General features: G+C 35.1%; 1 protein-coding gene across 2 annotated transcripts in view; it reads left to right on the top strand.

Moving 5' to 3' along the window:
- Positions 1 to 25222, top strand: part of PIK3C3 (phosphatidylinositol 3-kinase catalytic subunit type 3) — a 66893-nt gene that overhangs the window by 16435 nt on the left and 25236 nt on the right. For both annotated transcript variants that reach the window (XM_059873483.1, XM_059873484.1), the window contains 15 exons: positions 1033 to 1104; positions 2202 to 2306; positions 2699 to 2791; positions 2965 to 3150; positions 4436 to 4590; positions 5834 to 5921; positions 7047 to 7114; positions 10138 to 10243; positions 11116 to 11232; positions 12791 to 12922; positions 14961 to 15089; positions 15421 to 15490; positions 16092 to 16156; positions 18345 to 18429; positions 19492 to 19566. In XM_059873483.1, the coding sequence (XP_059729466.1) occupies positions 1033 to 1104; positions 2202 to 2306; positions 2699 to 2791; positions 2965 to 3150; positions 4436 to 4590; positions 5834 to 5921; positions 7047 to 7114; positions 10138 to 10243; positions 11116 to 11232; positions 12791 to 12922; positions 14961 to 15089; positions 15421 to 15490; positions 16092 to 16156; positions 18345 to 18429; positions 19492 to 19566 (1546 nt within the window). The remainder of the gene's footprint in view (positions 1 to 1032; positions 1105 to 2201; positions 2307 to 2698; positions 2792 to 2964; positions 3151 to 4435; positions 4591 to 5833; positions 5922 to 7046; positions 7115 to 10137; positions 10244 to 11115; positions 11233 to 12790; positions 12923 to 14960; positions 15090 to 15420; positions 15491 to 16091; positions 16157 to 18344; positions 18430 to 19491; positions 19567 to 25222) is intronic.

A 25222-nucleotide genomic window follows, 5' to 3' on the forward strand; every position in this document is an offset into this window, starting at 1 on the left:
GTATCTTGTTAGTGATAAATGATTCTCCCCTTGAAACAACCTCTTCTTTGAAAGTTACCTCTGAAAAGTATAAAAGTAAAGCTATCCCAAAGGGCATATGTGATTGGAAAAGTAGGGAAGAAAAGAGGATGGGGGCAGAAAGACACCTGAGAAAGTTACCTGAAAACTTAGTTACTGTGGGAAATGTTGGTAAGTAAAAAAAATTTTATTCTGATCTCAAATTTACAGCAAAATAAATGAAAACAGACTCAGTATAAATATGGCAGAGCACATGTTATGCTGAGTTTGTTTTGTTCTGAGTTTGACTGTTTTTTTCTGTATTTTAAATGAAATGTCTTTTCATAGCGTTTATTAATGTTAGTTACCCTCCAGAAACTATTGTATTATGAAGTACAAAACCACATTTGCTGTGTGTCTTGAAGACAGAGTTGCTACTTTTGTAATGCAGTGGCAGGCATTTAATTTTTTTTCATTGTGTCTGGTTCAAACAGGAACCAGACACAATGAAAAAAAATTAAAAGCCTGCCACTTGTAGTTTCTCCCTTTCTTATTTAGACGGCATAGATTAGGCTCTAAGCATGTGGAACCTCTGATAGATAAGGTTACATACATCCTTCTGTTGAACTTTTAAAGTGTTGAAATTTTAGGATAAATTTTCTGCAACGTAGTGGTTTTTCTAAAAAACTGTGTGGGTTTGGTGGAACTACAGAGCCTGGTTTTGTTTCTCTTCATGCTTCCAGAGGACACGTGACAATGGTGGCAAATTTCTCCACTCACCTGTGTGGCATCATAGTAGTGAGCTGTCAAGCTGTGTCTCCTCTAGTGAACTTCCATCTGTCTTGCCAAATCGCTTGTCATCTGGGAAAGAGACAGACAAGAAAAATAATCTGGTTATTATTTTATTTTTCCCTTAAAACTGTCAGCAGTTGAGTCATTCTTCTTCATGTAGTAGAGTTCACAATGCATTAATATGATACATTTTCTCCCTAAAACTTGAAATGTTTAATATGCTTACAATTTTTTGTCATTCAGGATGGTGATGAGTCATCTCCAATTTTGACAAGTCCTGAAATTGTTAAGATTCCAGATCCCCAGATGTCTATGGTAAGCATGCTACATGTGGTGCCATCTGTATTACAGAGTTACTGTTGAACTTTTCATAAATGTAGATGAAAGCTTGCCATCTTAAATGTTTTCAAATTCCAGTGGCAAGATATATTTAACCAGTTGAGAAATATCAGTGCGTTTGAATTTTGTATTTTTTTTTTTTTTTATTTCTGCTGCTGCTAGATTAAATACAAGGATTGATTTAATGCAAATGTTCACCTCCTTCTTTCCATGCATAATGTGCTTGCTTCTGAGGTGTAAGAAAGCAGAGAAGGGGGATTGTTGGCAAAAGAGGTTAGAGGGTGGGTAGATAAGAGGAAGCTGAAGAAGAGGAATGTAGAATTTAGAGACTGGTGTAATAACTCTTGGTCACTTCCTCTGTTAAAATATTTTCTCCCTATACTCTCTTGTATGTTGTCTTTCATGTAGACAGTGCCTAAGTACAGTTCTAGAAAAGATTTCCATTATTGTGGATGCCAATTCAGTGGGACTGGTATTGGCAGCATTGGGAACCCTAATGTAAGTGGGCTTGTACTGGCAACACTGTTTGAGCACCGTGTAATCTAACACTGCAATAGCAAGTCTGACAATGCTGGAAACTGCCTTGGCTGCTGAAAACTCGTTGGCACTGTGGCTCCTATTGTGGCTCCTACTGTTGCTAACATGATATTAACAGTGGGAAAAGTTTTTGAGATGTTTTTTTCTTGCATTCAAAGCTTTATGCTGCAAACATCATCCTAAAGAAAATGTTTATGAAGTGTTGAGCACGTTTGAGTGCTGTCAGTCATGGATGTGTTGACTGAAATGCTTAGATTTTGCAGCAATTCACTAAAAGGCAAGGTAGGGTTTGTTAATGCTAAGTGAGAAATTGAAACAGACTCTCAAAACTCCCAACAACCCTCCAGGTATTATTAAAGGTGGTTTTTTTTGTAAAATAAACAAAAAAAAAAAAAGCCAGAAGATGCTGTACTTTCAGTTTGAATTTTCATGCATTTTTCAAGAGACTGGTGAGTCTTCTCTAGATGGTTTTGCTTCAATAGTAATTTTCTCTGAAATTTAGTATTTATAAATATTGACTTGCCCTCTGCGTTTAGGAGAACTTAGTAGAAAGCAAACATCACAAACTTGCTCGAAGTTTAAGAAGTGGACCTTCTGATCATGACCTGAAGCCTAATGCAACTACACGAGACCAGCTTAATGTAAGTCAGTCACATGATGGCTAAGTTCAGTTTTATTAGGTAGGTTGGTAATAATATGTGGTGACAGTTTTAAGGAAAATACAGTTAATTTCAGTTTATAGAAAATCATGAAGGAAATGTTTCAGAGTGCTTAGATAGAAGAGTCCAACTCAGAAAGGAACACAAGGTGCTTGTTCATTTTTTTTAAACCATTTTTAGGGGGTTAAGAATGTGTATTTTGTGCATGTCATGTAGGTGTGAGTGGTACACTTAAAGTGACTGTGTTTGCCTGCACTGTCAATTCAATTTTTGTGTTGTCAGTGTTGTACTGTCTCACAGTATACTTTGTTAACTTGTTGATTTTGCCTGTTTACATTTTTAAACTCGCTTTCTGACTGTGTATCTGACTGTAGATCATAGTGAGCTATCCACCAACAAAGCAACTAACGTATGAGGAACAGGATTTGGTGTGGAAATTCAGATATTACCTTACTCATCAGGAGAAGGTAAGTTGAGTTGTTAAATGGTTTGGGCTGGAAGCTTTTCAGTAAGCTTTTCCAGGTCTGTCCTTATGTAAATATAATCTGAATCTAGTTCTACCTTTGTGTGAGACATTAGTTTTTGAAATAATTTCCTTTGGCTAGCTTTCTACTGATCAATTGTCCACTCTCCTGTTTAGGCCTTGACAAAGTTCCTGAAGTGTGTCAACTGGGATCTACCACAAGAGGCAAAGCAAGCACTGGAGCTGCTGGGCAAGTGGAAGCCCATGGATGTGGAAGACTCTCTGGAGCTTCTGTCATCTCACTTCACCAACCCAACGGTGCGGCGCTATGCTGTCGCCAGGCTTCAGCAGGCTGATGATGAGGTATTCACTGTCTGTTGGTACATGGAAAAGTCAGCTGGTCCCAGGATTTTTTATCTCATTGAGTCCTTGAAATGTTTGCTACTTTTCATGACATTTTAATGAATATTGGTAAAGGAAAACAAAATATTTCCTTTTATTTAGGAAATTTGTTGTAACATTTTTGGGGAGCAGTCTTTACACAATTAAGTGTCACACATTGTTAGTTGTCTTAGCATGAGCTGCCAAGTAGTGTCTGGTTTGTTAAACAAGGTAAAACACCTCTCACCAAAAAACAGTGATAAATTTTGAGTGTTAACCTGTGGAAGTGCTCTGAACTTAAATAGTAAATGGAAGGATTTTCAGCAGTTCCATCTGGTGAATTCAGTATATCATCATACTCTTTTGCTAAAGAAAATGAGTAGTTTATCTGTGGAAATGAGGTCTTTTTAATTGTATACTGATTAGAATGTGATGAGCTGTGATTATGAATAGAGCCCACTAAATAGAATCTAATATGTTAAATATCAATGATTTATATATTTTATTTTGACAGTTAAAAAAAAGTGAATCCAGGTTTGAATGTTTTACCATAACTCTTCAATCTTTGGCAATCAATGGAGTTTAAAATAGGGAGCATAAGTATATAATATTTTTTCAAGCCTACTTCAATAGCCTAGGTCATACTGCTATGACATTAAAAACGTACTTTTTACAAAGTATTGGAAAGTAAGTAAACAGAAGAAGTTGAACAGTAAAGGCAATAAGCTGATTTTAGACATCAAGTGGTTAAAAATCTGTTCTTTAATCTAAAACAGATTAGATATTTGTTTTTTTTCTCTTAGATCCCCAGCTACACAAAGGATAAAAAAAATAGTCCATAAGAGAAAAGAGAATTTCCATTCTTGATATCACAGTCCAATTTATGCTTGAATTTTCAGTTTTCCTCTTTTGAGACACAAATTGAATGTTTTATTCTGTGGATGCCGGAAGCAATTAGGGTAGCTTAACTAAAGAGAATTTTAACATAGTAATTGCACCTGAATATTCACTAAGTTAGAGCTTACTGTCTTTAAGTAACAAAGAATGGTAGTATGATAATGCAGTATCTTTTGGGAGTCAAACTGCATCCAGCACCAGTGTTGCTATGGTACATTGCTTGTTTAGGGAGACTTCCATTTCTGTGTTATTAGAGATCACTAAATCCTGACTTAAGTTTATCTGTAAATCATAATTTTGTAAACAGAAGGAGTTCTAGTTTTCTTTGACTGACACCCTTATTTCACTTGGATTTTTTTTCTTCCCTAAGGATTTGCTGATGTACCTGCTACAGTTAGTCCAAGCATTGAAATACGAAAATTTTGATGACATAAAGAATGGCCTGGAGCCTAGCAAGAGGGACAGTCAAGGTTCCATGTCAGAAACTATGACAACATCTGGATCTAATGCTTCAGAAATAGACAGGTAAGAAGGTTAAACTTCCAGCAGAAAGGCAGAAACATGTAATATTCTAACACATCAAATTGTTCCTTCTTTTTAGGGGAGCTTTGCATATTCATCATGCTATTTTTAATCTGAACATTAAAAAAAAAACCCAAGAATAAAATCAAACCTATAAAATCCTGAGCATTCATGAAATGTGTTTCCTGATTATACTTAGTTTACAGAGCAAACAGTGTTAAAGTTGTGGCCTTTGCTTCTACTACACAAAAGGAAGAAAACTTCTGTAGAGCAGGAAAATCACTGCTCTTTCTTCCTTCTGTATTTGCAAAAGTTAAGATGTCTTCACTGAAATTATATGAGGTTCCACTCCCCGCTTTCATCACAGAATGTGGATCTAAAAGTCCAATCAATTTGAAGTGAAAAGAAATTTCATTCTGCTTCTGCAAAAGAAGGTATAGGGGAAGACTTGTGGAAGCATACTTCTTATACTGGCAGGAGTCCAAAAGAAAGACTGAGGTAGCTAATAAAGTATCAAGCAAAGTGCAAATGAACTTGGTAACCAAAGTCTTCAGTGAATATTTGTTACAGATTTTTAGAATTTTCAGTCTTAAACTTCTAATGCCTTGTAACATGAGGGCATATTTTTTGTATTACAGTTCTACAGCTTTTCATTGACCATACTGCAAAGCTGTAAAAGTGGGTGTTGTGGGAAGGGTGGTGTATTTTGAGGCTCAAATGATACTTAGATCTTAGGAGAGCTATTTAATTACTTCTTTTCAGGTAAATTTACCATCTGAAAACTTTGCCTTGCAAATGAGCATTTGTCTGCTCTGTGTAGTTTCATTCCAGAGACTAGTGCTTGCAGGTGTTGTGTATTAGCAGTTTCATCTTAGAACATTTGAGAAAGCTCCTGAAAATGCAGATTTGTTGAATTCCTATCTATGTCTGCTTATTTTGAATGGAAGATGTAATAAAATGCAAAGTTTGTTTAAGTGAATGTCCTTCACAGGCACAAACTGTATAGCTCTCCAGGCACAGATTTTTGCTGTTTTCAGGAACTGCAGCTGTCAAAGTTGCTGCTCATGCAGTTTGTTCTGAAACAGGGTTGGGATGCTACCTTCAAAGAGAGGTAGCAAAGAAACTCTTCCAGTTTTCTGAATTTATTATGCTGTGGAAGTGAAATCGATTGTGATTTCCATGCATGCTCCCTGGCCCCTAAGCAAGAATCTTGAATCATACCAATTGCGTGTTTTCCTTTGTGTAGTTCCCAGATTATGAGTCCTATTCCACCTGTTTCCTCTCCACCTCTTACTTCTAAGACAAAAGAGCTTGCAGAAAATGAAAACCTTGATGTAAGTCACATGATTTACTTGGTATTTATAGTACTTTTCTAGTGACCTGGTACTCTTTCTTGCTTTTGTGTGTGAATATTTGAATCCCTTGGGTAAATCTCACTGAATATTTAAGAATATAGATTTAAAGTAAATGCTAAGAAAATAGCAATAGCTTAACTGAATTTTTTTACTGGGTGTCTCTTTATGTCCATGATCACAGTACCCAAAGCTGGGGGACTGGAAATTGAAGTTAAAGTATTGTTCTGTAACAGAGAAAATTATTATGTGATAGCAAAGGTGTTCTAAAACAGCCTTTTAATAGAAAACAGTTATCCAGATATTTCAGTCTCTGCAGTCTGTTCTTTTGTTTTCTTTGACATGTCATCTTTTTTGAAACTAAGTGAGACACTGACTTGATTTACTTCTGCCAAAGACTAAATTCAGTTTATGCCAGACAAGTAATAGGAATGGGTAGATAGAAGGTAAAGACATCTTGAAGGAATCTGATTTTAATCTGATATGCAGATTAATTGGTCTTTGAACTAATGACCCATTCCCTGTGGCAAATTGTCCTGTTTGAGTCTTAATACTGCATAGAAAATAAACCTCAAATTGAGCATATAACAGTAAAGATACACAGTTTTTTAGCTACCTGGACTATTAAACCTGGAAGAAGCAGCTAAATGCTGGGTATGCTATACAAATTTGTTTTCTTGAAATGTAGAACATCTTCAAGATTGTTAAATGCTCTGGATACAAAACTGAGTGGGAAATCTCTTTGGGAGTTGGATGCTATGGTATTTACAGCAAGATGCAATTGCATAGGAGCAAAGAGTAACATATTAAAGTAGAAATTACATTAAAGGTTTCTTTTTGGAGAACACAATGTGCTTTTTATACATTGGTAAATACATTACTGGAGTAGCAGACCTTCTAATTTTAGTAGTGTTGCTGGATTTAAAGGAATATTTAAATTATTGTGATTTAAATGTTTGGTAGGATTGGATTCAGATTTTAGAAGAAAATATATCTCTCACAACTCTTTTATTTGCTTGGTGTTTTTCCTTAACTTTGTCTCTCAGATACTTAGATTTCTTTGTAACTTAATTTTTTTTTTTTTTGCCCTTCTTAAATCCCTTCCAGCAAGACCTTTGCACTTTCTTGATATCACGGGCATGCAAAAATTCCACGTTGGCAAACTACTTGTACTGGTATGTTAGAAACGGTTTATTTATACTGTATCAAGATTTAATTGAAATCAAAGCTATAATGCCCAGAAGGATGCTCATCAAAAGATGACCTGTCTTGAGAGCTTCAGAATCTCAGTTTTTCTCAGGGTAAAGTAGTAGATTTAAAACAATATGCATTTAAACATAGTAATTTATAAATGGAGGCTAATAAAATGTAGAAATGTGCATTACTGTTAGACTAAAGAAGGTGATGTCTAGAGCATTGCATACAATGTCACAAAAAGCAGCCTAACTATTTTAAAAGTTGTCATTCAAGTTATTTATGGTGTTGGAGAGGAGATTAAGTTTGCTTTTGCTCTGCTTTGCTGTCTGTGTGGTTGTACTTTTTGTGCTTATAATGTTTGACAGTGTTGGCTAGAATACTGAAGTTATGCACTTAAATATTAATCAAAGGTATATGTTAGGAAGATTCATAAAGCAGTTTGGGTTTTTTTTTTTGTTGTAATCTAATTTAGTTTTATTCCATTTATGGTTATGAGCACAAACAAAATGTCATTGCAGATATGTGCAATCTTAAGAGGGAAATTTAGTTGTAAATATTAGTTCATCTATACTCTAGAGAGGTAGGATTGCTTAGTTTAGGATCTTGTCTCAGCTCAGTGTATTAAGAGTAAAATTAGATGTCTAAGTAATCTGCAAGCCTTCTGCACAAGTATTTGCATGGAGAAATTTTCTCATTTGAAGCAAGCTGAGATGAATAGAGCTGTACTGTGTGAAAGTGTGAGTCTATGTGTGTATTAGCGTACAAACATCTGCATATGCACAACACTCAGAGCTATTTACTTGCATATACTTGTGTTTTAAAAGGAAGACCTAGGCGCATTCTCATTTGTAACCTTTGTAGCTGCATCAAATACCTAAAAATACCAACGCATTTGATCATGTTTTAGAGTGGTAACAGCATTAACCACAGATCGGCATTAGCCACACATAAGTTGGAAATTGGGAGCTAAGTGTGATGTGTGATGTAAGACATAACCAACAGTTTTTATAAAATTCTTTCAAGAAACCTGTAAACTATGCTGAGAGATTCCATTTATAACTAAATTTTATTCCTTAATTATTTTTAGTAGGTTGAATTTTAAGATGCTTAACCAAATTATTTATGTACATTTGCAAGCAATAGTTACTTCTGTTGCAGTGGCCAAAGATAATGTTCAGCTTCATTAAAAATTACTATTAAATATAAATTATTAAAATAATTGCAGTCTCAATTGGTGTGAATAGAAACCAAGTGCTTGACTTAATCAAATATTCTTCATTAAGCTGTTGGTAGCTTAATTTACTTCTATCAGCTTGATAGACAATGTTCTCTTACATTTCAGCAACATCTCAGACACTCCGTCTGCAGAAAGCTCAAACGTCCATAACTCAGTGGAGTTTTTTGACTTACAACTTAAAAAAAATAAATTCAACAAAACAAATAAGAAAAGTCCACCTAACCAAGAACCCTAGTCAATTTATTCTTTGTTTTCTTTCCAGACATCTCAATTTCTCAGTGACAAAATACAAATGTTGAAACCACTGTATGAGCTGACGTAGCCATAAATCCTCATGGCTGCTGATCAATTGTATGTTTCAACTATCCAGACACAGCATGCTACTAAAATAATCAATGGAAAAAGTACAATAACCCTTGAAAATGAAACCTCCTGCTCAGTCACTTGTCATTGTAGAGCTAACCTGTCCTTTAACCGTGGCCTCAGAAGTCAGTGTTACTGCTTTTTCTGTCTTCTCTTTGGACATACGAGACATCTACCCAAGTATGAAGCATTACTCTTACTCCTTGCTTCAAGATATCTTTTAGAAACTGTCTAGGGCTTTTTAACAAATGAAGATGAATATGGCACGTTTCAATTCATTACTTCTCCTTTTCCTTCAAGTTTATGTGCAGACTTTGGACTTTTATACAAACATTTGTGAGAGAACAGTCTATAATGCTGCATTATCAAGGACCTAGGAGGAATCTTTAGTTACAGATTTTATTGGGGTTGTACACATGGAGTAAGTTACATATGCCTTATTTTAGTGGATGTAATATGTTGTGTATTTATAAATAAGACTACTCAAATCTGATCAGCTGCAAATGACAGACCTCTAGTCTTGTCTTGCAATTATTCTCTCATGAAGATATTCTGCACAAGTACATAAGGAAGGTATAATTCTTACTGACATGTAATGTCCAAGAGACTGTTTGAATTAGTCACTTTTGAATCCAAAGGCAGTGTTTGAAAATTTTCTGGGATGCTAATTTCTTTCTTTTTTTAATAGTATTTATTATATGTTTTTACTTTACTATATTTTTATTGAATGCTTTTGCTGGGTGGTTCTAAGGGATACATTGACCAACAGAAAAAAGATACGTACATAGGTTTCAATTAATAGCTACTTTTTGCTTGTCAGTGCTGCAAGTAGAAATTTAGACAAAAGCATTCCAAATGACTGCTTAACTTCAAAATAAATTTTCAGTGTAGGTGTCCAGATTGTACTATTAAGTTTTGTATCCAATTCATAGTTTAGAAATGGAAACTCTGGCATGTAGACTCTGCTGAGCTGCTTTAGGACCAATACTTTTCCTTCCACCATTTCTAAAGGTAAAACAGGGAGCAGGTAGGGTGAGATTCTCCTTGAATTGTAGGTGCTCTTGAATAACAAGTTTGCAGCCACTAAATTATGTAGCAGGTTGTATCACAGTGAAAAACATTCTCGGAAAACATGTTCATATGATTTGGACTTCAGGTGTGTCCTCTTCAAGTCGTGACACTTCACTGGAAGTGAAAAACTACAGATACTTTGATAGACTCTCCTGATCCAGATGGAATTGGGCACTATGAAATTTTAAGAGTTCAGCTGTTGGTTGAGCTAAAGATCTCAAAGATCATCTTCATTTTTAGTTCCAGGTCTGTAATACAGGGTTACTGTGTTTCACTCAAATTGTGTAGCTCCAAGAGGAAGGTATAACTCTGGTTGTTTTTATGCTCCAGGTATGTAATAGTGGAGTGTGAAGACCAAGATACTCAGCAGAGGGACCCAAAGACTCACGAAATGTACCTAAACGTGATGAGAAGATTCAGTCAGGCTTTGCTGAAGGTAACTCCTCTGTGTGAGGAAGTCTGTAACGGTTTGGGATAGTTCTTCCTTAAAAAGGTTCAGGGGTCTAAGAGGATGACTTGGGTTTTTTTGTGTATGTATGTCACATGCATTCCACTCCTGCTCATAATTTGAATTTGTAAGCTGAAGAAACTGTCAAAAAGGAAAAGAACAAATACTGAGAACTCTTTCTTCTCTTTTGTTGCTTGTTCCTGTTAGTAACATATTGGTTCTAAAATATTCTGCCTTACACTGGTCTAAAACATTCTAAAAGCCTTGTGTAATCAATGCCATTTATTTACTATTTATTTATTGTAAACTTTTGTCCTTGAGGCACTGAGTGGAGAGACTCGTCTGGAACTCAGAAACAGCACTCGCTGTTCTGTCTGTCGGCAGCAGAGGGTGCTGGAGCAGCAGGGAAAAAAAAAACCTAAAACAGCCGAAAAAATTCCTGTGAATTGGAAGTTTTACTTTCTAGCAGATATGCAGTCTTTACATATTTCCATGTATCTCACACTTAATATTATTTCCAATTTTAGGGGGGTTACTTGAATCTGATCTTGTGCTTCCTAAGAATATTTCACAGTTATCCATAGTAACTTACTTTGGCTGTGTGAATTGGTTTGTCATGCATGACTGTTCACCACTGAAATTGCTGAAGCAAATTGAAGTGCACTGTTAGGTCAGATAATTGATTGCCAGCTACAGTGACTGTGATTGTGTTTTACAGAAAATACCTTTTGAATTGACGGGAAATTGATCATTATTCACTTAACCTCTTAAAAGCCCAAAGGTCTAAGAACAAAGGAACGATTTGTAGATAAAATAATTAAAGAATGAGGAATTAATTCTGTTACTTTTCATTCTCTTAGGGTGATAAGTCTGTCAGAGTTATGCGCTCACTTTTGGCAGCCCAGCAGACATTTGTAGATCGGCTGGTTCATGTAATGAAGGCAGTGCAGCGTGAAAGTGGGAATCGTAAGAAAAAGGTAACTAAAGGGTTGGAAAGCCTGTCTGTGGCCTAAATTTGACAATGAGTAGGAATGTTAGCCTTTCATTAAAGTTCCTTAGCACTGAGATCTGTAACAAATGTCCATCCTTCTGTATTAATTTTGGTTATTTGTAATGTTTTTGGTTAATTTTGTGAACAAACTTTAGAAAGGTTCTGATAGTTCAAAGTTCCAAAGGTTGTTCAAAGTTTGTAGATAGGAAACAGAAGAGGCCCTTATGAACACTCATGGGGTGTTTTGGCCAAAGAAAGATTAGAGAATAATTAAATAGTTGATGATGTAACTGAACATTTTGTGGGGATGTGGGAGAATATCAGGTTATTGTCATGTGGGTGATATGCCAGGACAGAAAAGTGAAAATCACTTGCCAGCAAGGTTTCCTTTGTTCTGAGAGCAACAAAACTGTTCTTCTATGAGGTATGTATTTAACAGAATTCTGCTTTCTATTGGGTCTTGAGGAAAAGACTTTCTATTATACATTTCAAGAAGCTTTGTCCTTCTTAGCTAAAGTGTTTTAAGTGCACCTTACAGGTGGGTCTGGGAAAGAAAGTGGAAATGGCAGAGGGAGTTCTCTTTGTGTGTAACTTTTTCCTTTGACACACATTAGTATTTTTAAACATGGGTTTTTCAGTGTGATGGTTTCTTTAAATGTATGGGGTATATTTATGCAGAAAAATAAAGCACTTATTAACAAAAAATGAGGCAACTTGCTCTGTGTATCAGTAACAAAGGCTAAAAGAAGAGGAGAATTTTTCAGTTTGTAAGATTTCTTTCCTGCTTGTGCATTGGTAGTGTTCAGTTGTATATTCTTTAAAGAAATTTCTGTAAAACTAAGAAATACATGGCTTTTACTTTTAGATTGCAATCTAGCTAGCAGCAATTAAGCACTAGAACTATTCCTAACAGTTGTGGGCCTCCTTGACATCTGTCTGTATCTTTTATATTCAGCAAGGGAAAAGGCTAGAGACTTTATAGTATTCGACCTTTAGTATGTAGGACACCAAGTGTAAAACACTCAAAAATTGATGAGTTTTGTGTTTCTGATAACTACAAATGTAGGAATGTCAAGCAAGTCTGGAAATCAGATCAGTGCAAGCTATTTTCCATTTGGTTTCTACTTGGTGGTAGGAAGTTCCTTGGTGGAATTGAGAGATATAAAGTTTCTGAGTTGGATTTTTATCAATTTCTGAAATATAACTAACGTTTAATTTTGGTATGGAAAACAAATCATCCTGTGCTTTGTGCAGGCAGTTTAGGAATAAGTTTTTTTGAGACGATCATATCTGGAACTTAGAAAACTTCTTGACTATATTAACGCTAAATGGAATATTTCCTTTGTTATTTAAATTACTGAGAAATAGAAAGTTTTTATTTTCCTGGATTGTATTAGTGAAACCTTGATTCATTGTACAGATAAAGAATTGAATAAATTGAATATTCGTTAGTAATGCATCCTTTGTTTATTGACTTCATATATGCCTAGTATGTGTTTTATGTTTTGTGGGTTTTTTTCTTAAACAAATTTTCATTCTTTTAGAATGAGAGGCTTCAGGCATTGTTAGCTGATAATGAAAAGATGAATTTAGCAGATATGGAACTTATTCCACTTCCTCTGGAACCTCAGGTGAAAATAAAAGGAATAATCCCTGAAAAAGCCACACTCTTCAAGGTAAGTGAGAGCTTCTGAATAGCTGAAATACATACAAATCTTGTGAATCATAAGCTTAGAAACATCAGTTGAAAGATTTAAAGGGACAGATATAGTCAAGGCAAAATGCAATTGTGGCATGCTCTTTTGGTGGTTAAATAACTCTGTATTTTCTTTTGTTTTGAATTTAATTTTTTAAATTTTAAATTGTCTTTATAAAGTAATACAGATGATGAAATTCAAAATTTCCCAGAATTTTGTTTGTGTGTTCAACAGGAGTAACACTGTAACACTTAAAGATTAAAATCAAGTAAATGAAAGCAGGTGTGCTATGTCTCATTTAGATCTGTGGGTCTATTCCATAGCTGATAGAGAGTGGAAACCACTGTCGTGGTCCTTTCATGTAGTTGCAGTCAGCTGACAGGTAAATCCTATATCCCTGTGTTTGGTAATTCCTTAAACCAAACTGTAGCTGCTGCTTGTGACTGTAAAACAGCCCATGCACTGTTGAAAGGGCTGGGGTTATTTTGTTCATTTTACTGCTTGAAATGTAAGTTAATTTTTGCAGTGTAAGTTGTTACCTGTGCTCAGTGGTGTTGGGCCATTTTATAAATTTGAATTCAGCTCCTATAGGTGACTGCAATCTAATTGTAGGATGACCAAAATTTTCTGTACAAGTTGGGCCTAGGTCCAGAGGCTTTTGTTTGCCACTTAAAGAATTAATGTAGGGTACTATGACAGCCAGTGTTAAATCTGTCATCTCTGATAGGTCCTAGATTTATTATTCACAGTAGTTTCATCAGAGTCCTTGTTGGCTGTATTGTAATTTGAGTTTGCTTAAAATCAGAGATATTGTGCATAGTTTTCTATCAGTTCTAGCTTGCTACTTTCTGTATCAAGTTAGTTCCTTTGAAGCCTAGGCTTCTGCAGTTGCATGCTCTTGCACCTTTGGTTGGAGGCAGTATTGAAAAGATTTTGTTAGGAAAGCAAACTTTTGCAAATCATCATTTTGTATGAGTATGATTTAAGAGTTAGGGAAGGAATGTGGAGAAACAGATTGCTGGCACAGCAGCTAAATGTTTCCTATCAGTAATAACAGCTGAAGTTCTTCAGGGCAAACTCAAGGCATTTTTTTACATATTGGTCTTCTGTAGCTGTGCAAAAAATGTAGGACCAAAAATGTGAGATGTAACTTGTTTCAAAATCAGAGATTTTTTTTCTTCTCCTAATTCTGACAGTTAATATTTTTCCATTTAATATCTCATTCTGGGCTATGGGATAAAAAAACAAATAGAATTAAAAAGGAAAGAATTACTGATTTTTGGTGCCCTTGGACATCACATTAGCTTTTGTAGGACTACATAAAGAATAATTTTGCCTTTACTTGTGGAATTTAATAATTTTGTGGTATTAATTTAAAAATGTAATCTTACTGCTCAAGATTAAACTCTGTACCTCGATTATTTTTGGTTTGCTCTGGAGGGAAGTGACTTGGTTAGTTGCAGTAGATTTTAACATTCATGTAGATAATTGATCCCCTTTGACCCATTTTACGTGGAAAAATTGCAAACAATTAAATGGGCTTTCTCAAATAATAATATAAAAAGGCACTTTTGCTTTTGCTAAATAGATTAAGGAAGCAATTAATTGTTTAAGATTACTTGCCCCTAGGAGTTCTTTCTTGCTTATCCTATAATTGTTTCACTTTTTGATCTGATCACTTTAAATTTGTTTTGATGTGACCTTTTGCATAGTGCTTCCTTGTTGATTGGAATTACATGCACACAGGAAAAAATTGAATACTCCTGTCCTTTCCTCTTCTTCTTCTTCTGTGGGGTGCAGGGAGGGAGAATATATCCTTGATAAAAAAGGAAGGAAAACATTAAGCTATTTTTCTTACTAAAATACAGTTACACTTTTGGTAATTGGAAGTGGTACACTATAAACTATTGAGGCAATGCAAATACAATTCAAAGATTTTATTTCTGAGCTCCATTGTAGCAATGTGTTAATATGAGCACTGCTGTGAACCAGCTTAGTAGTATATTTCCTTTTGCAGAGTGCCTTAATGCCTGCTCAATTATTCTTCAAGACAGAAGATGGAGGCAAATATCCTGTAATTTTTAAGCATGGTGATGATTTACGTCAAGACCAACTTATTCTTCAGATTATTTCACTCATGGATAAGGTGAAAATTATTAATCTATATCCTTGTCTTTCTGTTTCCTTGATTTTCCTTGTCAAAAGCAAGACTGTTAAACACTGTTAATACAGCTTATATTGCTGGTAATTCCAGAGTTCTCTGATCTCTAGGTGGCCTTTTTTTCTTTTCTGTATAGATGAGCAATTACCCTTTGTAGATTAAGGAAAAAAAAATACAGAATTGCCAAACAGGCTCTCTCTCATTATCAGTTTCAGTGAAGAACAGTCGAGATCAATGTCCAATACACATCCTTTTATTAATAGAATTTGCCTTTCTGTTGCATTAATCTTTGCTTTTTTCTATTGGTTTTTTCCAGCTGTTAAGAAAAGAGAATCTGGATTTGAAGCTGACACCCTATAAAGTGCTGGCAACTAGTACAAAACATGGTATGAATACACTTATTTCCTAAAAGTACAGTATGGAGAAGAATCTCCTCTCTGTGTTCTTAGTGTGTAAGAAAGTCTTGTTAGAGTTTAAGCCGTGGAAGTAAACAATCTGAGTCACCACAGTGTTTCATAGGTGACTCAAATATCTCCATAAAAGGAGCCTGGTCTGGATTTAGGAGTAAATGACAATCAGCAGTTACCAGTTTTTGCTGCTGGCTTGCAGTGTGATCATGAATAAATAGCCTAACACTTATATTTAGAGATTTTTCCATGAAATGGAGGAGAAAAACAAAAAGTCAAACTTGACTACTTTTAAATACATTCTGAACAAATATTTAGAAAGCCATCAACATACTTTCTCTCATCTTGAAAACTTGTGAAGACACACCTTTTGCAAGTTAATTTGGTGTTAATGACAAGTTGTTTTAAAAGTATTGAAAGCAGGAGATTAGAAAATGGGATTAAAAAAAGGGTTTTTTTTTCCTATGAGAAGCAGTTGAATGATTGTCTGTTAGTTCTGTCCATTCATAAACATGTATCATGAGTAGTTAGAAAGTTCTGTGCTTTGGAAATTTTCTCTTTTGGCTGTTTTCTGTTATAGGCTTCATGCAGTTTATTCCATCAGTACCAGTTGCAGAAGTTCTTGCTACTGAGGAAACTATACAGGTATGTGATGGGGGAGTTGTAAATTGTCTTATGATCAAACAGTGTAAGCTGAAGGTGTAGATCTTGTGCAAAATTCTTAGTCTCTCAGCTGATTTTTTGATCTGTTAGAAGAGAAATTACAGCTGGAAACATTTGGGGTTTGTTTAGAAAGGTATACGTAAATGACCACTTGAGTATCTCATGTTCTAAAAATAACACTATTTAAATAAATTACAGTGGAGTTTAGTTATGATATTGAAATCCCAGCTTTGCTGTAATGATGAATGGTGGATACCTGACACTTTTTGCTGCATGCATTGTTTCAGAGTGTTTGTCTTTCATTCATTTGACCTTGTCAATCAGTGCTTGGATTAGTTATTTTCTTTTTTCCATGAAACAACTAAATAATTCATTCATATAATTTCTGAGGCCTGTTTGCCCTCAATAGTGGATGTATAGGTACTATAACTTGGTTTTGTTAACAGATTTTCTTAATTCTCATGGATTTGAGGGGAGACACAAAACTGAGTAGTAGCACACAAAACTCATACTGGTTTCAATCCCAGCACACAAGCTAGATAGCAGAACTCAGCTGGTTGAGATAAATATAGCTGGATAAAAACATACTAAATTGCTATAGGAGGTAAGCAGCCTATAGATTTATTAATGAAAATAGAGCATATTTATTTAGATTTGATTTTTCATGGTTCTTTTTTCCTTTTGTGTCGATGATACTGAAGTTTGCTTTTTTTTTTTCTCAGATGACTGTGAGCCAAAGCAAGCTAGCTCTCAGCTCCTATAAACTACCTCTGTTAAAAATATGAAGATCTACCTTGTTTAACATTTTTCGTTATCATTTACTTAACAAATAAGCTTACCAAATACTAATCAGTGACCAGCATCAAGTTACATAAGTTTGGAGGTTTTTTTCGCTTTCTATTCCATATAGGTTGTGAAAAGGTATATCAGCACAGTCAATAATTTTACAGTGCTTTCTTGACAATCCTTTGTAATTTTGGAAGTGTACTATTCATGGTTCATTCCATTACATGTTTTTTAAAACAATCTGTTTAGAAATGCCTGGGAAACTGTTATTTTCAATTCCTTACAACATCATGTGACTGGAAATAGGTGCCCTATTGTTTCAGTTGCTATGCAGACATAAGGAGCAATTATTCCAGTGAAGAATTTTTAATCTAAATAGACATTGCACCAAAAGAGTCATTATCCTGTGCTGAAACACGATAAAATAGCTGGGCATCATAGGTCAAGGAAATAAAAAGCAATTGAACACTTTCAGGTGTTGTAGAAGTTTAGTTTACTCTTTTTGGAAGTACTCATTTTGGATTTCACAGCAGCTTTAGTAAAGATGAGCACTCTGTATAACTACCGTGTTAATTATTGAAAAGATTTAAAGCCAATAAATCAGTGTTGCCTGGTGAAACACAGATCTCCAGGAGAGAAAAGGTGATTTAGTGTTTCAGTATTACTTACCTTCTATCAACCACCTTAAAATTGCAGTTCATGTTTTCGAAGTTCATTTACATAAGCGTCTTATTTTTTCATTATGATTTCAGTAACTTACATGCTGTCCAGGGGACTACTACACTCTTCTTACAGTGCTTCCTTAGATTGTGCTTACTGGAAGAAACTTTCCATAGGCTTGGATCTAACTGAGTTTTCTCTTACTCAAGAAGGTTAAGAGGATTGTTTGGCCCTGACCACATTTCATAGGAAATTGAGATTTTCCATTTTCTGACTTAGGCTCATTTTCTTTTTGAACTCAATAGCAGCAGTTGGTTTTATTGAGGAGCAGGGATGCTAAACTGTGTAAGAACATGCTCTCCAAATGTAGTTATAAAGCAGGACTGTTAATCTTGTTTTAGTTTTTGTTAATGTGACCTTAACAGTTTGCCTTGGAAGTACTGTCACTCATTGTTACTGATTAGTAACTTTTGAGTGCATAGTCATTTTTCTGAAACATTTAATAAAGGAAACTGCTTTTCAGTTTCTGTGTTGAGTATAAGAATATGATGATTGAGACAGGATATAAATACAGTAATATTAAACTACGGTTTTGTGGTGGTTGTTAGTTTAACAGGTTTTAATAATGGCCATGTGTGGTCTTGATTTAATTTTTTTTTATTTCCTAAAGACTCGGTTTGGTATTATGTGGAATAACTAAATATCTTCCTGGCATTCTCTCCAGAACTTCTTCAGAAAACATGCCCCTAGTGAGACTGGCCCTTATGGAATCAGCGCAGAGGTGATGGACACATATGTTAAGAGCTGTGGTGAGTTACAGTCTAACAGCTGGTAACTTCTTAGGTGAAATCTGAAGGGGATGGTGGATGAGGTATTATGTTATTTCAGTTTAGCTGGCTGCAAACAGGGCACTGTGCATGTACTTGCTCTCAGAAATGCAGAGAAAAGAATAATTTTAAGCCTGGCATGTCACACACAAGACCTCGTGGTCATTCTTAAAGGAGAGTATGAGTTAAATACTCTTTGCTTCCAGCAGTATTCTTATCTCTGCCCTCTCTGTATTGTGAGTTAGGGTCTTTATAGTGCAGGGACATGTAAAGCATTTATGTAATGATAAATCATCTGTATCAAAATTCTAATTGGTTTTGAAAACATTAGGCATTTTGGGGTCTGTGGTTACATTTATATTAAAAGAAAAAGTGGTAGTGTAGTTCATGCTCAGTAAGCTAATGACCATGTTAAAATATCACATTTGCTGTGCATAAAATTAAAAAAAAATGTAACAAAAGGAAAAAAAAAGAGCATTCAGGTGTGACTCCACAGTATCTTCTCCTTTGCCCTTCTCTTTCTGATGGTGCAGTTTTTAGAACTACTTCAGACTGTTCTGGTTAGTGAGTGAAAGCAACAATTGAAACAGTTTGCTTTTTATCACTGCTGATCTTGTGAATGCTGCTGACATGGATATCCAGGCTCATATCCATGCCTAATACTTGTTTACAGTAGCCTTAAAATAGCTACAGTTCAAAACATGTACATTTACTTTGTTCAAAATATTTTAGCTTCTTTTGAAGAACCTTTATCCCAGTATTGAACTAATTTAGTCTTTAAGGGTTAGGCATGTAATTGTATCGTAAGAAATTAAAATCCCGACAGTACTGAATAAGTTCTAGAGTTTTAGTACTGCAAACATTCTTCATAATTCTGACATTGATTATTCTTCACCAGCACCACTCCTGCCCCAAGTCTCTGTGGTATATTTATTGTTAGTGAACTAGAGCTAAAATAATGTAATGTGCTGTTGTTAATTGTGTGGAACTTGTTTCTCTCCAGGAAAGATACTCATACTGATGTTTACAATTTACTTTTTACAGCTGGTTATTGTGTGATTACTTACATCCTTGGAGTTGGAGATAGACATCTGGATAATCTGTTGCTAACAAAAACAGGTAATTCTTTTTAGCAGTATAATTTTATAGCAACAGTTGTTTAATTTCTAATGTGTTGGTACTTTTTCATTGCATTTTCCTTATGAATATAACCCACTGAGTATTGCAGACTAGATTATATTTTAAAATGTAAGTTGTATTGTCTCATTTAAGGTAATATTTGCTCCAGTGTGTGATAAGATGATTTCTTAACTAGAGGAAATAATGGACTTGAAAATACAACTACTTCAACTATTATAATCACTGCTGTGGGATAGGGGGAATTTCAGTTGTTTTCATTGAAAATGAGTTCATGTGTAGCTGCATGTGCTTCACAAAGTTTTGACAAATAACATTTCTTGTAGGGGAACATCTTTTTGAATTGTTGTTTGGCTTATTTTTACTTGCTTGCTTGCTTTTGAACTACAGCTTCCTTAGGAGTTCTGATTGCTTGAATACCTTCATTACATAGTGGTGGAGAATTAAGAGTTCTGGTTAAGTGTTTATTATGAAGTGAAACGTTTATTGAATGAGAAACGTTTAAATTAAAAATGTTATTTGGAAAAAGAGACCCATCCACGTGGAAGGCTTGTTAGTTACAGGTAAGGCTGAAGCATATGCTGCTTTTAACCATGATAGTCTGAAAGAGTAGAAAATTAACAATTGGTCTTGATTAGGGTAAAAGGTCTTGCTCTAAGCTCATGGGGGAACAACTGAAGCAAGTGTATTTTACCGTATCTGTTTGAAAATATACAAACAATCATGTAAGGATCTGTTTTGGGAGGTCTCTTGTTTATCTGTGATAGTGGGTATAAATCTTTCCATAGCAGGCTCTGCTTGCATGCTGAGAGTAGTAATAGTTCAGTGTTTTGATTTGGGATAAAGTGTATCTTACCTGTCTATGTTAAGTACAGCATGGTGGCTTTACTGGAAGAATTTGGGGAGTACAGCAGAGGGCAGTGCACATCCATCGTACATTCCAAGTCTGAAAACCCACAGTCTGCCACAAACTGAGGGCTTTTGTGAGCTATGAAGAGAAATCCTTATGTTCCACATGTTCCAAGTACAACAAAGACTTGCTACCAAGGCTTGTTTCTTGCTACTGAGAATCCCTTAGCCTTAAGTTAGAAGAAGCTAATTTCATTCTTCTCCTGAAATCATATGACTCTGTATGTATCCTTTTTCTGATGATATTCATGTAATGAAGTTTTCCAGTAAAGAATACTGGGTACCAGGTGTGGGTTCATATATTTCTCACATATCATTATCCTTTATTTGGCTAAACCTTTCGGTTTGGTGAATGTAGCCACATCTGTTAGACTCCTTTCAATAGAATTGATGCATCATCTCGTAACATACAGATGTCCATGCTTATAATAGGTACAGTGTAATTTAAATATTAAGCACTAGATACAGAAGTTCATAAAAACATATTGTTTTCTACACATTAGAAATGTGGGGTTTTGCATGAGATGTCAGTTACCAAATGAAATAATTTCTATCTCCTTTCATGATTTTTTTATGCCTATAGTTCTAGAAATGGAGCAGCTTTTTTGTTGGTCTTGAAAAAGACATCTGGATTTTTAGTACTGTATCATTATACTTCAAGGACAATTCTAGAAGTGTGTTTGGAAGGAGATGTGGGGAACCTTCAGTCAGAACATCCTTATCTATCAGTAATGTTAAAAATTACAAAAAGACTTGCATCAGTTTCATAAATGTGTCTTGACTGGTAACCCAAATACCATTAAACACTCAGTATTCCATGACAGGGATATTTATTTTCTCTGAAAACTTTGAAATTCTTACTTCTCAGGGAGACAAAATGCATTTTCAATTGGTCTGTGTTTTAAAATCTTATTTCTAAAGCCATAGCGCATATTACTGTGGTTTGTGGATAACAAGACACTTTTTCAGCTTTATGCCCAGGATTAGGCAACAACAGTGCTGCCTCTGTTCAGGATTACAGACTGATTTATATATTGAAGTTGCCATCTGATTTAACAGCTAACATTCCTTTTGTTGCCTTGGAAGGAAGATCTGGGTGGTTGTGAAGGTGGATTGTGATATACAGGGTGTAGCATGTTAACTTCCATGGAAATTGCACTAGGTTATTACGTTGTAATTATGCCATGCCTTCCCCTGAGAACATTTTGTTCTGCAGCTCTTACACTCACTGATTTGATTGTAGAGTGAGGATCTCGGTACTAATAAAATATCCAGATATGGATGTCTTCATATTTGCATGGCAGTCAGTATATTTGTAAGGAGAGTTAGAAAGTGTTTCAGCTTTCATAGCACAAATGAAGTCTCCTGTCCCTTTAGAGGTATCTTAGTAATTTCAACTTGCTTTATAGACATGCAGAGATTTCACAAAGGTCCAGGCTATGTGTAGATATTGTAGGATATCCTAGACATTCAAATAGCTTTCTTGATAGCACTGCTTATGTGTGCTTCTGACCAACTTACTCTCACCCTAGTGATGACCAGCTTATCTTTCAGTAACCTCTGGTCACCTGCATGAAAATGCAAGTGCCCAGTATGAGTTCCCAAAGTACAGGGGCTTTGACCTGAGCCATACACTTGACATTGCTCTGTAGAAGGAGGGAAAATTGCTATGTAGATAAAATTATGTTACTAATATCTAAGAGCAGGTCAAAGACTTGGTGCTCAGAACTTGAAAACCACATTTGCTTTTGGCATCACAAGTAAATAGATGAAAGCACTGGGCTGTCTTCTCATTTAATGCTTAGAGGTAGAACTGTGGTCACCAACTGACACCACATTTATTCTTCAGTCTTGCTTAGAAAGGGTGGCCAAGAAAGAGAGCAAGGACCTGAATAGAGTCTTATATGAAATGTCACTATGTATTTGTACTTCCTGTGTTTTTTAGTCAAAAAATCTATCCCAGAGCAGGTCTGAGATGTAGAAATAGAAAACCTGCAAGATTCAAACATTCACTCTCTATCAGTACTTAGACAACTACATTGTTAAATACATTTATTAATGTTGTAAAATACTGTAGTATGAAAAATACAAATTTTAAATATGTTTTTAAATGTTACTAGTCTTGATAGAGGACAGCCTTAGTTTTTAAAAAAATAAAAACTAATGCATACTCTTGTCCTTTAGATTTCTCTCTAGAATTCCATTTTCTCTGGGGCTTATTCTTAAAAAGAACATAACCTTTTAGCTTTTGATCTGTGAAAACACTTTTTCTTCTAGGTACCTTGAACAGCATTTGTCATCTAGTTATAAATGTTAGACCTGTTTTTTTTCTTATAATATGCCTGAATAAAATGTATTTTGAGAATGGACAGCTTGGGGGAAGGAGGTGAGTTATAATGTTTAAGACAAGCTACATGGGTGACAATGTTAAACTTTACCTCCATCTGTTGCTGCATACTGACTTCAAAACCTGTGTTCTGAATAAGTTCTTAAAAATTCACATTACTTTCATTGTTGTGTAGTCTTAGAAAAGTGGTAAGATGCTGCTTATGAAAGTAAATTAGGCATTCCCATTTTTTCATCATGCCACTGGTCTGTTAGCAGAAGAGAAATTTTGACAGTAACATTAGAATTTGCTGGGAAAGCCAGAAAAACACCCCATCCATCTAGTCATTTTCATCAAGGACTTTTCATCCTATTGCTTTGAATTTAAAATAGGAATTTAGTTAAAATAATAACTAAATTGTATATTTTTTTATATGGGCCAAGTTAAAATAATAGTGGTGCTTGAGGGTTACAAAGAAGTAATGAAATGTTTGTTTTGTGTTTTCGTTTAGTGTTTTTTTTGTTCTTCCCCAGCAATGTGAACAGAGTAGTATAAATCATTTGCCTTTTTTACTGTTAAGAGAAAATTGCCATCAGAGTTACTTTATTTCAGTAATTGTATCTAATTTGCTCTGTCCTCTGCATTTTAAGGTTTTCAGAGTTCTTTCTGGTTTTCAGTGTTTTTTTCTAGCAAAATGAAACAATCTTTTGTGCTGCTCTATAGGCAGTTTCTCCTGTATTAAAATCTAGGTATTTGCAGTGAAAGTAATGGACAGATCATCCTCTCCTACTGCAGTCAGGTGTTACTGGCTATTGCAAGGACCAGGTATGAATTTTTATTCTCTACAGGTCCATGCTTCACTTAATCAAAGATCGCTGAAAGAAAGTCAGATGGACTTTGAAATCCCTGACGCCCTGACTGGTAGTCAGGGTAACTTCCATGTTTTGTGTCATATCCTTGAAGTCTCCAGTGGCCTTTCCTCTTTATCCCATATGTTAGAAAATGAGGTGTGGAGTGGAAAAAGGTAGTCAAACTCATAGAATAAAATAACTTAAAAAAACAAAAGCTCAAAAGTACCCAATGGTATTAACTTTTAGATTCTGAATTAAATAATTTTTTATATGTGTACTGCTTACTCCTGGAAGCTTCTCATCTTCTTCCAGTCAGTAAATGCCTTGTGTCTTTCTCTTTCTACAGTAAAATAAATGAGAAGGACAGGGTGATTTCTAGTGCACTAGTTTTAAAGATGAGATCTGTTTCACATGTTGTCTTAAGTAACTCCTGGTTATAGTTTAAGTCATGACTGAAACAAACAAAAAAATCCCTAACCTTTATGATTTAGCACTCATTTGGGAACCGTGGTAAACCAAAGTAGAGGTCCACTTTTGTCTGTAATTTATAAATATATCTAAAGAGTAGGAACCCTTTAAATTAAGGCACAATAAATGAAAAGAAGTTGGATCATGGTAAAACATGACGATCTAAGAGTTGGAAAGGTATGTGTTATGACACTCACACTGTGTATTGAATGATGTGTAATTGTTTGTAAAACCATGTTTTACAAACAATTACATACTTCAGAAAAAGTAGTGTTGCATAAAGAATAACATACTATAGAATACACATAACAAAGCATAATGTACTTTAGAAAAAGTAGTGTTGCACAAAGTTCACATGAAGGCTGGATTACTGGGAGGATAGGTAACTACTATATATAAATACCATGATATGAGTACAAACTGTTACAGGGAAGTGACTGATACAAGTTATAGAGAGACCATCCCTGGGGATACTCAGAAATTGGATATGGCCCTGGCTAAGCCATCTGGCTCTGGGTGTCTCTGCTCAGCCAGGGGGTTGGACCAGATGTCCTCCAGAGGTCCCCTTATTCTTGCAATTGGAGTTAGTCTGAGTGAAAATTGTCACATTCATTATTATAATGAAAGTGGAATCGTCAGTGTAACACCCTGATACAAATGGCACCTGGGATGATCATATGAGAGACTTGCAACCTTTTTATCATGGTCTTAAAGATTTGAAATCATTGATTTTATTAACTTGATAAATTTATTATGTATTAACAAATAAGAATATAAATATAACCTGGTTTCAGTATTAAATACATGGCAAATTTAATTTGTCCAAAGCAGGCTTGTTTTTCACCTATTCAGTTGTTAAGTCCTGGTGGGTAACACGAGTCAGCTTCCACTGTAGAAATCTCTAGACCTTCAGTGTTCCCTCAGGCTGCTCCTAATGTAGCAGCTTTGTGCCAGCAGCAGGAAGAGCCTTTTGTCCATGGTTTGTAGCATGGTGTGCTGGTTTAATTGATCTTGCAGGAGCTGAATTAAAATTAATCAAGTCTGTATTTAGTAGACAGGTTTGAAAGGTTTTAAATACACTTAT

This window comes from Haemorhous mexicanus, chromosome Z (genome assembly GCF_027477595.1).
Source record: "Haemorhous mexicanus isolate bHaeMex1 chromosome Z, bHaeMex1.pri, whole genome shotgun sequence".
NCBI classification, from domain to species: domain Eukaryota; kingdom Metazoa; phylum Chordata; class Aves; order Passeriformes; family Fringillidae; genus Haemorhous; species Haemorhous mexicanus.